A 14,701-nucleotide genomic window follows, 5' to 3' on the forward strand; every position below is an offset into this window, starting at 1 on the left:
CCCGAACTCTTCCCGCCTTGCGGTGCCGCCCGCTCGAGCTCCGCAAACACGCGCCCGAAGCCACCTGCGGCTTATGTAATGCTGCACGCGCGCAGAGGGAGAAAGCTCGTCGAAAATAAGATCGCGTCGCGCGTACCACTCGCATCACGACCTAGAACTGAATGAACCGGAATTTTAGAGACGAAGGAACATTCGAATTTCCGTAATTTTGCCGCTCGGCTTGGAAAAACTTGGAAAATCTCGTTAACAGAATTTTGAAGAGAAAAATCGAGATTCGAAGTCACGATTTCCAGGTACGAAATCCACGGAAATTGTCCACTCGGTCCTTCCCCAACCGGCCGCTAGATGGCGTCGCGCTCGGCGCTCTCGCGAAGCCCAACGCGCTGCCCACGCCTACATAACGCTTCGCCTCTCCCTCTCGTGCAGAGAATAAGAATCGCGTTCCCGCCGCCACGGCTCTGCGCCCTTTTTGCACCTAAAATCTTTTCAAACACCGGCGCGCCGGAGTACAACGAAGGACTTGATCCTTTCCGCGTCCACGGCGCTCCCGTTCAACTGCCGCTTTTTACTCGCCGAAAGAGCGACCGCCCACCAATACCAAATATGCAACAGGAGCAAAGTTTCTTCTCCGAGTTTTCTGTACCCGCGCACCTCGCCGCTGCGCACACCCCGCGCGCGCACCATCCTCGCCGCTCGAGAGAAAACGCTTATTAACTATTTGCAATCGGAGGCCAGGGAATGCGTTAGTTTTCTGGGCCGTTGGCCACGCGTGGTGAAAGGTAGAGATATAATGTGCTCCCTGTGTATACCCAACTATAATAGCTGCTGGTACATGCACTAGTAGCAATTCCCGACGTCGGCCACCTCCCCGCAGGCGAAATCGCATGTGTACGGTTAAGCTAATGCCAAATGATAGCGCATAAACGGCGAGGAATTTATCCGACTATTCGCATTAGGGGAACAAAAAGTCTCGACGAGATGAAGGGGGAGGAGGAGGGGGGAGAAAAAAGAAAGAAAGCTCATTCTCGAACGTCTGCGTCCGCGTTGAATCAACGGTGAACGTAGACCATGGGCATCAAGACCTTAAGATTTATTAGATTTATAGCAGAATAAACATTTAATTGATCAATTTTTGATACGTTTGTCCAGCAGCACCCGGATGTTTATACGTCGACAATTATGGGCTCATTTACTTTCTAAATTCAGTATAATAAATTAGCTTCGTACTTTAGGCTGCTCCGAGGTGAAAATTCCTCGACTTGTTACAAAACATTGATGAGAGAAATATTGAGATTGAACGTGCGAATGCGAAGGTAGACGAGGGAGCGGCTTCGATTTTCTGATCGCACCGGAAACACGATTTTTTTGATACGCTTGCGTTTCACCAGTTTTTCATTTAAGGCGGCGAATTCGCGAGGCTGCGGAGCTCGGGGAGGACGACACGTATTTGTGTGCACGTCTCGTGTTCTGTGTTTGCTGCTGCGAGGAGGCTCCACGCGGGAGCTCAGTGCCCCGTTTTACGTTGACGGTGTCGAGGAGTCGAGGAGATACGAGAGTGGGCTTACAGCAGGATTATTAAGGTATTTGTGAGACACAATCGGGGAAAAGTCTCCGATTCCGAGGGAATTTCATCAACTTGTGCAGGCACTTGTACCATTCGACGTTTCTCCTGCTTCGAAGATCCGCGCGAGGATGAGGGGAATAGAAAATATAAAGAAAATAAAGAGAATATAGATAGCAACTTATGAATGCAGGGAGAAAACGGTTTCGTTTAGTACAGTGTGCGAATACATTATTTTTCAAGAATTTTCAAAGTACTCAGCCCCCGCGATTACGAACAGCGTAATGTTCCTTGAATTTTCCTATTTTTCCTCCCTTCAATTCTAAAGAGCTTTAAGCCGACAGCAAAAAGTGGTGCACGTGAGAAGCACATTTCGTTTTGTTTCCGAGAAAAGGGAGAGACGATGCAAAGGCAGTAGGCAGAAAGGAGAAAATCGAGTAACGACGAATCGCGCGAAATGATGAAAATACAGAGAGAGGAAAAAGTTGGTCGAAAGCAGATTAATATACCGAGAATAAAGGTTGCTTATACTCGCAGCATTGTAGAGGATGCGCAACACCGTCTGCGGAGCTGTCCTCCTCTCACCCTTTCGGTCTCGAGGTGCTTTTTATATTCCCGCTTAATCTTTCTCGCCGGGGTACAATGCGCGATGCATCATCGCGCGTGGTAACTCAGTGACAGCAACAAATAACAGATCGGCAAAGTTTCAAGGGGTACACACATAATGCTCGCGAGGAGAGATGCTCCGCTCTTCCTCCTCCTCCTCCTCGGCTCTTGTTTTTCCTCTATCGGTATCTCAGTCCTCGTACGGAGGAGGAGGTTGAGCGAGCGCGAGGGAGAGTTCCGCGCGGACGGTGGAGAGAAAAAGCGAGTGTTAGCGCGGGGAGTGCGGATAGAGCGGCGGGGCGCGTTGGCTTGTAAGATGTCGGTAATTTATGGCCTATTACAATTACCACACCAGCGGCCCGTGAGTGCTCCGTGTATGTGCGCGCGTGTGCTGTGCACCGGGTGATTAATCGACTGACAAGCGGCTGCTGGGATCGATACTTCCAGAGGGATAGAAAGAGAAGCGAAATTTTCTTATTATTGTATGCGGACGCTACACCCCCGCGGCCGCCCTTTGTGTGCGTGTGCAGAAGAGAAGGGCGTAACGACGCGACTCGCGGGGCCGAGGAACACCCACACGAGAGCCGAGCAACTCCACCGAGGTTTTTATTAACCCCCTGCTCGCGAGCGTATCGCCGAGGAGACGATTCTTCGGCTACTTGGCTACGAGAGCTGAGCTGCGTGTCCTGCACGAAGGAGTTTCGTCCTCGTGTGCGTCTCCGTCCGTGAGCAACCGCGTGTACCCCGCCGGCGACTCTTCCAAGTCGCCGCCCCCTTTCGCTCGACTGCATCCCTCTTGCTCCCCTCGCCACTTCACTTTTTCGATACTATTTGGCGAGAAGCGATGCTCCGCGTCATCCGCAAGTGCTGCCGCGCGACGAGCCTCCTTCCTCGTGCGGGGGGATTAAAGAACGCGGGAAGGCCGCAAGAAGCGGAAGGAGATCGAGTGCGTCGTCACGTCCTCCTATCGAAAACCCGTTGGAACCACGCGGCCCTCTACCCCTTAACGTATTCTCTATATCTATGTGTATACCTCTATAAATTGCTGTGAGTTTATATCACTCGCAGTACATCCGAGGCGAAAAACTCCGCAGACGTCTCGGAAGAAGTCTCTTCCCGCGACTCGATCCTGCTCCGACGCTTTTGCCTTTGCGAGAGCCTCCAACGTCTTCGTCGCACTCATTTTGTTAACACTAGCTCAGGCTAGGCGCGCGTTCTAGCCGGGTTTTTTTAATCAAACGTATCGTGCGCGTCAAATTGTTCAAAAATAAAAATTCAAGCGAACTTACACGCCAGGCGATTTTTATAAGGTGCTTATCTTATTTCGATCAACAAATGCATCCTTCCTAGTGTATTTTCATTATTTTCTCATGAAGTTTGTGACAAAACAACTTGATTGCAGCCAACTGCTGGTACGTCAAATCAATCGAATGGAATGTAAGATTATGATTGTATGAGGGAAGCATTAGAAATAATCATACACTGGGAACAAAAAAAAAGTCATTGGAACAACGAAATGTGGCATTGCGGGGTGCCGATGAACATAAGTGAACAAATAAAACAGTTTTAAATCAAACTGCAGATTTTTATGCTCTTCGAAAACATTGCAGTTGAATGAAGAAAACTTCCAATAACTTCAATTATTATTGAATCAATAATTTTATTTTCCTCAGTGTATAACGAACACATACACGGAGAGAAAAAATAGTAAGAATTACTATGCTGCCATGGTATTGGGGTTCTATATCCGCCATTTTGAAGATTTTTACCAAAAATATTGTAATTTCCAAGTCAACTCTGAATGCAAATTTTTAAATTGCGCATTTCGTGACATAGTTCACCAAGGAAACGTTGTAAAATTTATGTTGACTCGATGATGAACTGTCAAGTAGAATTATTATGCCGTTTTGCTATACTTAGTACTGTTTTCACAATTGAAATAGTAAAATTTGAGGAGCTCGAGCACAAGCGTCGATCATACGCCAAAGTGTTTAGAAATTTACTATGGTAAATAACAGAATTTCATTCGCGATTGTACGATAATATATCGGTATACATGTGTACCGATGTATTTATATTTTGACCTCACTCATCGATTTTCATCGAGTCGCTTCACAAAAAATTACTATGAAAGTTCGTAAGAATTAATAAATATTATGGACATAGAACCCTACTTCTATGGCACCATAGTAGTTTTTATTGAAATTTTCTCTCGGTGCGTTGTACCTAAAAATTACAATTCATACGAGGTTGTTTTAGTGTTGAAAAACCATTTTATTCCTTTTAGCTGTACTTTTCAGGCACTTTAAAAGACGAAAGATCCTTTCTCTATGATGGCTAAACGTTGATTCTTTCTCACGTGCTTCTCATTTCCGAATAAGCGTATGGAATTTGACAGCTCGTCAAGGATCACACATTTTCCAACATGTCATAAATGTTGGTTACATATGTGGCATTTACAAGCATAAAAATGGTAATCCGAGCAGAAATATTGTCGGTGAGTTTCTCATGACAGTCGAAAGCTATATTCAGACGTATCAGAAGCCAATCAGAGTACCGATAAAACGAGAACAATAAAACTCGCAAAATTCGATATTGGGCGCACGGATTTTTTGAGTCAGGAACCGCGCTCATCCACGTGATTTCTCAATCTTCATTTTTTATCGATTTCGACAATATTTCGTTGAGCCAACCCCGATAAATGGGGCTCTCGTTTCCATTCGTTTGCTCGAAATTGCGTCTTTTCTCGCCGCTGACTGCCCGGTGCTCGTGCCTCCCCCGCTCACCCTCGTACACCACGAGAGCTCCCGATTAGGACGAATTCCAACGAGGCACATCGCGAGAGTTGAGTTTCCTTCTCGTCCCATGGTCCGTCCGGTTGGCGCGCATCGAACGAAGGATCTATACACGAGTGCGGCAACTGTGTGTAAAGCGGGTCCGCGACAGGTATTTGCGAAGGCGCGAGGACTTTCGCACCTCCGCCGAGTAAGAAGAGCCTCCAGATGCTGGGAGCGTACGTTATATTTGTACTGCGACACCTCCGCGCGCTCCTCTCCCTCGCACGCTTGTTCCGGGGAACGTATGTGCTTTTATATTCGCATAAATATATATTTTCACGCGTATTGTACGTGCTCGATGCCGTTGAAGCGAGCCAAACGCAGGAGGCAAGACGGGAGAGTTGTTTACTTATTTACTCGAATGCTCTGCCCCGAGTTGCTGTGTGCCGTGCACTCTCTGCTCTTTTCTTCGTCATTCAGCGGGTCGTTTGCACCGAAGACACATTCCAAACGGTCGAGATGTGAAATAAGAATAAAAATGGGGGGACTGCACTTAAGGCGCAATCACCGGGGCCCGGCGGCGGCGTGGCGGGGCGGGGGGGGGGGGGGGGGGCACTTGGCAATTTTCGAATTCGTCTACCCGTTTGTTTTGTACGTTTTTACGCGCGCGCGCTACACTCGTAATGCAATTTATCTCTGTGCACACGTACTCGACTCGATGCGCTTCGCGCCCGGTGCTCGTGCAACATCGACAAGATACTTGACTAATTTGATGCTTTTACACTCAACTTTGTAGCATTGGCAGGTGTGCGCGAGTACGGAGAAAGGGAGTACGAAAAAGATGACTTTCAGATACTTATTGCGTGGCTCTTTTCAGTGTTTTTCTCAGTCGCGTGTACTCTTTATTTCCTCGCGGGGATATTCCTCGCGGCGTGGCTCCTCTTCGGCGAGCGGCCCTCGGATTCCGTACAAGCGTCAGAAACGCTACAAGATCTCCGTAACGTTTTTCGTTCTCTCCCGTCTACACCGATAGGCCTCGGCGATGCTGGCGCAGCTGGTTACCGGGACGCGGTTGCTCGGCTTGCCGGGCGCGCCAGGGCGTGTGTGCATGTCCAACTCCCTGGAACTTGCGCCGGTCCCGCGGAGAATCCCCCCGGAGAGAGCTCTAATGCGCCGCACTTGCCGGTATAATCCGCGAGAAGGAGAAACGGGGAAGGAAGAGCGAGACTCGTTTAAGCTCGACGAGGAATCGAGGACCTCGCTCCCCCCCCCCGGTCTTCTGTGTTTTATGTCCGCAACCCCTCATTATCTACAGAGTGCTGCAAAAGTCGCCCTCTGGATCCCTACTAAAAAAGCATTTTCCCTCGTTTTCCCTTCCACAGCGGGTGGAAGTTTCTTGATCTTTGATCTGCGAGAATTCATCGCCCAGCGATCCCACTGAGAGTGGGAAAACAGCGGAAAACAGTGCCGTAATGGCTCTTGAGTCCTTCGACTCGTGAAGTTGACGGCAAATGAATCGACGAGAAACGTTGATCTTGTCGAAAAGTGGGGATCACGAATCACGAATATGACAGCTAATCTGTGCGCCGGGGCCTCGTACCAGGGGAGCCTTAACAAGCGATTCACGTTTTCATCGCTCATATATGACTTCTCGAGTGTTTACGTGCGCGTATCGTCATGGGAGGAAGGAAGCATCGGGCTTGTGTCACGTGACAACTCGAGAGGGGAGGCTCCGCCGTGGAAGGCATTTCGGGAAGAGAGATTTGCTCTCATATTCGACGAAGTTCGCATGTAAGGGAGGTTCTTGGCTCTGAGGAACGATACTGAATCTGAAAAAGAAATGAGCTGGTGCCGAAAGACTATGGATCTTCGAGCGTAACTTGAGGTCGTCAATCGAGAACGGAGAGAGTCCGAGGTGCGGAAAAGCTCCAAGCTTGCTTCTCGTATACTCGCATCTGCTTTTGAATACTAGTAAAATTCCATAAGTGCGCGAAGGCTCTCGTCGATATGGGAGAAGAGAAAGAGTGAGAGAGAGAGAGAGAGAGAGGAACGAGTAAATCCGCGCACCGGCTCCACAAGGAGCAACGAATACGCTGAGAACTCTGCTGGCTGAAGCAAGAAGAGTGCTGCGAACAGCCCGCAGCGAGAAGGGGATGGCGAGGGGAGGAGGCAAAGGGCTCGCAGAGATGCGATGAAACGAACGGCATACCTCGCGCACAGTCGTGTCAGGAAGCCGGAGAAGCCTCTTCTCTTCTTTCCCCTTAAGGTGCTCAACCTTGTTTGCATTGCTTGTACCAACCTCGCCGCCGCGACGTGGACGTTGACCACGGAGACAGGAGGACGAGGAAGACGGGATACGTACAATGTCACCGGAGGCTCTCTCTCTCGAGCTCTTTCCTCGCAGCATCTCCGGGCGAATCTCCATCTCTCAAGAACTTTATTCTTCTGGCCTCAGCCTTAACCAATGATGGATAACTTCTCACATTTTCTTCTCATAACCGCTTCATTACGAGGATAATAATCGTCCGTACTTCGGAGGAGGTCAGGGACTGCTGGGAAGGAGGTTACTTTTTTAAGGAGATTAGCATGAAGCCAATTTCGTTATCAACGTCGTCTGTCGAAATACTGCGAGCAATCGTTTTATTAGTTTTTAGGGATTCGATTTTTCGGAGATTTGATAAAGTTACTCTCAGGGTTTTGCTTTCATTAAGGTAGTTCATGCACGAAACGATTTACTTAAGAAAGTCTTGAAATTTATACAGAGTTTAATTGGGTAGTCGATTGGGACGCATCTCCAATTTTAAAGGGTTCGTTTAGATAAGTGTGTTTAAATATGAAGAAAAATACCAGGCTTAAGGGACTAGGCGTAAAAAATCGTTTATCTTTCCATATTACGAAATTTATGAAAAACGTACACAATAACAATGAAGTATATAATGAAAGTTTGGGAAAAAATTCGAGATGATTGTCTTACTAGTGATACTGAAAAATAACGTTAAAGATTGTACGAAATTGGTAACGAGCACTCGCGTGCTCACATTTCCTTATTTCGGCATTTTGTTTCTTCTTGGCCTGGCCCATTCCTGTCACAGCCTCCTCTCTTTCTATTAATACTTTTTTCTTCATCCATTTCCCTTTGCGCTCTCTGGAGCGTTTTTTTACATAAAAAATTGTAGTATTTTAGCCAGGGACGAATAAAATTTGGGGTTCAGACAGTGATGGATCCCCGTTCAATTAATGGCTCGTAATTTCATTCGCCAAGGGATGAGTTGAAAAAATATATTTACAGTTTCGAATCAATGACTCTGACATTAATTTAGAGTGATAATATCTTTAATTAGGAAGCAAAAATCGAGCCAATTTATGCACCCATAAAATACGACCCTACGGGCACGATCTGCCTTAATAAATACTCCAAAACTGAATTTTATCCGTTATTCGATGATTTCATTGTTGTCGAATAGAATTTATAGTTGCGCGTTTTTCCGCATAAGCGGGAAGTCGCTGAGCAAGTGAGTTCCGGCCCCGCTCGACTTTTCTCAACTTCACAGCTTCACGAGCCTCTCGAGGCTCGTTAAAATTAATAATAATTGGACGAAATGGAGCAGGAGAAAGTGCGGGAGCGTATATGGTCCAAGGGTTTCTATATCTCGTCCGAGATCGGACGAAAACTTTCACGCGGATATACGCGAAGACGAGGATCAGAGACGGATAACGCGATAAAGTCAATGACGAGAATAAAAGGAGCGGGAGGCAAGTTATTTATGGAAGGTATCCGATGCGATGGCGGGGGTGGAATTCGCTCTTTTCTCTTTCTCTTCTCGTAAGAATCACAAACGTAAAAGGCCGCGCGCGCGCGCGCGCGGCTCAAATTCCCGAACTCGATGCCAGTTGCGTGGGTGTAACGCTGCTTCCCTCAAACTCTTTCATTATTCTTCCTCTCCCCCCCCCCCCCCCCCCCTCCACCGCCGTTTTCTCTTCTTCTCGCGCTCCCCCGCTCTTTCTTCGCATATACGCAGATTCTGTACGTCCAACGATTCGGTGAATGACCCGATGGCAAGGACGCGACAAGGACATGGAGCCGTGTGCGAATGCGTTCACCATCAACAGCGTAACATCGTGGTAGCGCTGACGTTAAAGGGTCTCTCCCAAATATCCGTTATGTCATATCCCATTCGAATTTTTTCATTCGCGGTAGCACTCCAGCAAACGTTGAGAATTTTATGGCACAATCGCGTGCTCCCATATACGAGCGATCGGTCATCAAACTACTTCGATAAAATGCCCTTTTCAGTGGTTTTCTCCCGATAAAATTTGCCATGAATCGAGCCTTCCAAGGCACTTTGATCTTCCCTTCGAAAGAAATTGTTTCGAGTGTTTGTCCGCGCTTTTCAGCCGAGGCAATTCACCCGGCATTTTTTCCTAAATTCTTGAAACAACCCGTGCTGCGAAAAATTATATAAAACGTCGTTTCGAAATGTAAAGGCGTCGCGCGCGTTCACTTGTCGCGCGACACTAACCATGCGCAGGCTCGGATGCAAGAGGTGGTATTCACGATTTTAAAAAATGTTACATTACACGCTGTACTAACTTTGGAGAATTTACTTATGCCGAGTTATTCGTGTCACAGGCTTGTGTGCTGAAATTAATGGCACAGGTGTTCATTGGAAAAGAATAAAAAAAAAATAAAAAAAAGAAAAAAAAATCAAATAAATAAGTGCCTTTATGTGCGCGATCGCGTTTCTCGTTTGCTATCTCGCGTATCGTTATCGCGCATATTTGTTAACACGTTCAGATAAGCCGAACGAATTTTTTTATAGTGCCACGAGAAAAGGAAAAAAAGCGCTCGGAACGGTGTGATTATTCGACGGATTATTGAAATAGTTAAATGTCTTAAACTTTCGAGTATTTTGGAAAAATGTGCATTTCAGTCGACCTTTATTAAGAGTCGACCTGTACTCGGTTGCTTATTTCAGTGAAATTTTATTTTCCCGTCCACGTTGTAAAGTAACCCCGAAAATTTTCCGTTGGAGAAAACATGCACTCCAGCCCGGAAGGTTCCTGCGGTTAAAAATAGGCTGATTAGATGAAAGATGTTGGATTTATTTATGGGAGTATTAATCGTCGCGATGTGAAACGGTAAAAACTTTTGGCTCATGGCTCTGCGCATATAATCGACGTGGCGATACGCGAATCGGCACGTAATAAGCTCCTCTTCCGAACGGCGATGCGGAGAGAACGAGCGAGCGAGCGAGCGAGAGAGAGAGAGAGAGAGTGAGAGGCTGGTACGAATATATTTTTGATACGAGGAGATCGTGGTTGTGGTAAAAGAGTCTCGAATCGTCTCTCTTTCTCTGTTTGGGGAGCTGGTTCGATGCATTCTGCATTCCCGCATACCAGTTTATACGATGTTTACACGTCGACGTGCCCGGAGGCGTCTCTTCACTCCTGCGGGTTTATTTTCGGCATCCTCCCACTCCTCTCGCAAACGTATTTCCCTCCCTATAAGAGAGAGAGAGAGAGAGAGCGAGAGCGAGGGGGAGGCAAGAGGAGAAAAAACGAGATAAAAAAGCTCGTGGCGATGCGTCGGGGATACGAAAGAGAGGGAAGAAAAAATATGGAGGGGCAAGAAGAAGAAGAAGAAGCTACCCTTTCAATTTCACCATTTCTCTGCCGGTGCCATTATCAAAGTAAGCATTGCCCCTTCTACGCTCATCCTTTCGTTAAAGTCGTGAGGGTCTGTCTTGGTATAAAAAAGTCACAGATATATCACTGTGCCTCTCTCTTTCTCTGGCCTCGTAAAAAGATTACGACACTTGCGAAGGAGATTTTGGTAAAGCTGGCGGGGCGGGAGAGGGAGGGAGAGGCACAGACAGAAAAAGGACAAAATTATAAAAGGAGGAAGAGGAAAGGAGGGACGTGGCAAGAGAGAGGGGGGGGGGGGGGGGGAGGAGGAGAGATAACAATGAGGGCCACAATTTCGATGCAAAAGCCACGGGCATCTCTTACTCTCTTTCTCTTGGTCCCTCTTCTCCTTTTTTTTCCACGGCACAGAGAGGGAGGAGAACATGTTTTCGTCCGGCGAAAAAGGGCTGCGCGTCCTGGCTTCTTTGCGTGTGCCTCGGAGTGTGCGTGCGTCTGCAGGACGTGTCCTCTTTAAGATTCAGCCACCACAACACTCTCTCTCTCTTTCTCTGTCTCTCTCTCCTCCCCCAGACTACAATCTTCACCTCTGCGCGGTGCTAAAAAACTCGCGGAAGGGGAGGAGGAGGGGCGGCGAGGGGTACCGGGGACTTGATCGACGCGCCTTAAAATTCTATTTTTAAATCCCTCGCGCCGCATCGGACTCGGCACATTTTGTTATTCCGCGTCGCCTCGACGGTATGGAGCCTCTATCATTGTTCCCCGAAAGAGTTTGATGCATTTCGTGCATTCCAGCGACGAGGATATCTCACCGCGAATGTGGGAGAGCCGGTGAAGCGGTGAGGAGACTGCGCGAGCTCGACTTGATTTTTCATCGCGAAACGACTGATTTCATCAAGTTTCCAAAGCGCTGACTTCGAGTCGCTCGAGTTTGTGGAATCACGCGAGATTCTGCGGAATTCAAGCTTCGCACTTATTGAGAGCGGAAAAAAAAGGTCGAAAGTCCGAGCGGGCGAAGGGCCATCCGCGTCTGCGCATGCGGTTGCAAAATTATCAAGGGTCCGCCCGCCCTCTGGGTTAGTAGTTCAACGCCGTTAGTCAGAGCGCTTTAAAGTCAAGCTACCCAATGCTTGCTAAAGAGTCACTCGAGCCGCGATCGATGCATGCGCGATACCAAAGAGCCGAAGCTACTTTATAGGTTTGGTCCGCTGACTGCGTTAGGCGACAAAGTTTCCCCGGAGCCACCTCGCGGATTTTTTCGGAACTAGAGACTATTTCGGTCCTATTAATAAGCATTGTTTACGGGATTGAATTGAGGGTGACTGAGCAGTGGACAAACCACGACGATCGAGCCATCGCGTCGGAGGAAAATTGAACTTTAAGCCAACCACAGTTCTCAGAGCGACCTTCGAACGCCGAGACTCAGAGGCTCAGTAACCGTATGATTAACTCGAGTACGCTAGTGCTCGTGACGTTAAAATTGGTGGTAAAAACTTACGTTTACAGTGACCCTTATACGCGACCGGAATGGCTCGGCCAGCGCGACAGGCTGCTAGTCGCAGGTGGCAGGCACTCTTGTATGTGTTTCCGTCGGCTCCGCAAACGGGTCGTGCACCGGCGACTTGATGAGACGCCTGAGGGCACCTCCTGGCGCACTTCACGCAGTGAGGGCTCAGATTTTGGTCGAGGAGGCAGCTTCGACCCTGGCCGCAGCGCACCCTCGCGCATGAACCTGCTCGACACTTTACACGTTATTATTCGCGATGATAATTTCCCACGTATGTGCGCTTCGCCGTACATTTCATCGTCAATTATTCATTTTTATTGTTCTAATTACGCTCGATCTTCTCGATCGTACGACCGAGTCCCACTCGAATGGCGAGCACTCAATGAATCTCCGTTCGAACTCAATTACTTGCAAGTGGTTACGCGACGACGGGTCCCAGGACAAAATTATTCTGGTGAGACACAATAGGGTCAAAATATCCCTGGGACGAAATACCCTGAGACAGAATATCCAGCGTAATTTTTTTCAATGATTATTTCCTTTTTTTCATTCTGTTCATTTATTTATGACAGGCAGGCAGAACCCACATACACACACACAAACCCAAATAAACATCCAAACACACACACACCCACGTCCAAGCAAACAAACAAAAGTACACGCACTTGCACACATTTAAACATGATTCAAACGTAGTTTCGTTGACAATTAAAATAACGATTTCCTTGATTGATAGAGATAAAAATATCCTAGACATTCGGGCTTACGAGTGTAGGATATTTTAAAATCGAGGATATCCCGTCCGAGGATGCTTTCCTTCAGGATCTTTTGACCGTAGTACACCCTTGGAAGTTTTCTCAACGATCTCAAAATGCATCTACAAAATTTTCATGATTATTCAAGTATTTATGAAAAAGCTCGTATCTCAGGTCCCCTCGAGCACACAGTACTTCTAGCATGTACACATTCTGTGCTCAGATAAAAAAGTGGTACCTTTGTCCTCGATCCCACTTCGCGTGGCACGAGATGGAGGCTTCTCCTCGCTTCTCCCTCCTTTCATTATTAGTTGTAAGTACATTTTAGTCACGCCGAGCCTACTTTGTTGCAGGCCATTAATCCCGGCTAACAAAAACCGTCAGATATTTTATCGCAAGATTAAGCAGCCTTTTGATCTTGAAAATGCAATTCATGCGCGCGATAAAAAAAAAAAGGAGAATTTTCTCGAGTCATTGGCACATTGTAAGGCTGCTGCGTTGGAGCCGGTGCAGAAATTTTATATGGAATGTAACACCCAACGGAAGGCGATAAGATAAAGACTTTGTGGGATAAAAAATCTCACTGTATCGTTCGAATCTCAAAATCGCGGTCGATTGGAAAAATTGGAAAGAAAAATTGACGAGTTTTCTCCTCTGAATGACCGAATCTTTGCATCCCGTTGCAAAGCCTTCAGGACGCTCCGTTCGGTTCGAGCTCAATCCAAAACCGCCTTCTCCGTGTCAGTTCTAACGTTTGCAATGCTAAATTGAAACGAACGAAAAGGCGTTTCGACGACTCTCCGTTATGAACGCTCTCGCAGAAGCATCGGGCTGTGATTAACGAGGCACTTTCCTCGAGGAAAATTGGCTGGAATGAGGACGCAAGGCGCGTTAAGATATTTATTAGTCGCGATTAATCGAGAATGAGGATCGAAATCCGAGCCTGCGGCGAATATGCGCCGCGCGATTGAAACGCTCCGAGCGAGTCGCGCGAGACACGGTGAGACTCGGTAAATGTCGCGTCGCGTTACAATTGAAGCTTCGCTGGAGTCTCTCGACTTCATACAGGAGCGTTGTGACGGCGAAACCTGGCAAAGGGTATCGAATTACTGCGGTTGACCAGGCCAGCGGCGGCGAGCAATGCGCTAGCTCCGCGTTTTCATGCAGCGAGTGCAACGTTCCTTCTCGCCTCTCTTTATCTCTCTCTCTCTCTGCATGCTTCCTCTCGCCTCCCACTCTCGATGCGTAACTTCAGGTCGAGCCATCTTTCCTGCTCTGCGCGTTTATCATTGACTCATTAATCGCCCAGTGGAGTTTCAATCGAAATAAATGAATAATTGACGAGCGAAATGACGCCGAAGAGCGAGCATGCTTCGCCCGGGAGCCATGAAAATCCGGCGTATCGTGCGAAAATATATTTGATTTCGTCGTCTCCGACGAAAGTATGGACGAGATCGGTACTCACTTTGGCAGTAGCCGTTGTAGGCGACCGTCAGCTCGTGGCTGCCTTTTTTACAGGCCCTTTTCTTCAGCCTGCAAAGACTTCGGTAACTTCTACCATCGGTACCGCAAACCGGACCTCCGCCTCGGGGAGCTTTGCACTCCGGGCTGCATACGCAACGGGGTCGCCCTCTCCGGACGACGCACTTTTTACCCTCCTCGCATCGCACTTCTGCGCAACTTTCTGCAATCATATTTTCAAGGCCTCGAGATATACGAACGAAATACTCGACAACCGTGGACATTTTGTAGACTCTTTCAAGCTTTTTTCCTCTCACAATAATACGGGGATTCGATCGAAATATGATTCATTTTAAATAATCGCGACTCTCGTTCTTCAGATGCGCGTTTC

General features: G+C 47.7%; 1 protein-coding gene across 2 annotated transcripts in view; it reads right to left on the reverse strand.

The window, feature by feature from the left end:
• LOC122412157 (follistatin-A) overlaps nucleotides 1–14,701 on the reverse strand; it is a 44,256-nt gene that overhangs the window by 17,872 nt on the left and 11,683 nt on the right. The window contains exons 3-4 of one of the 2 annotated variants that reach the window (XM_043421502.1): nucleotides 14,315–14,533; nucleotides 12,086–12,319 (exon numbers count right to left, since the gene is read on the reverse strand). In XM_043421502.1, the coding sequence (XP_043277437.1) occupies nucleotides 12,086–12,319; nucleotides 14,315–14,533 (453 nt within the window). The remainder of the gene's footprint in view (nucleotides 1–12,085; nucleotides 12,320–14,314; nucleotides 14,534–14,701) is intronic. The other variant, XM_043421503.1, reaches the window with a different exon arrangement.

Source organism: Venturia canescens, chromosome 6 (genome assembly GCF_019457755.1).
Source record: "Venturia canescens isolate UGA chromosome 6, ASM1945775v1, whole genome shotgun sequence".
NCBI classification, from domain to species: domain Eukaryota; kingdom Metazoa; phylum Arthropoda; class Insecta; order Hymenoptera; family Ichneumonidae; genus Venturia; species Venturia canescens.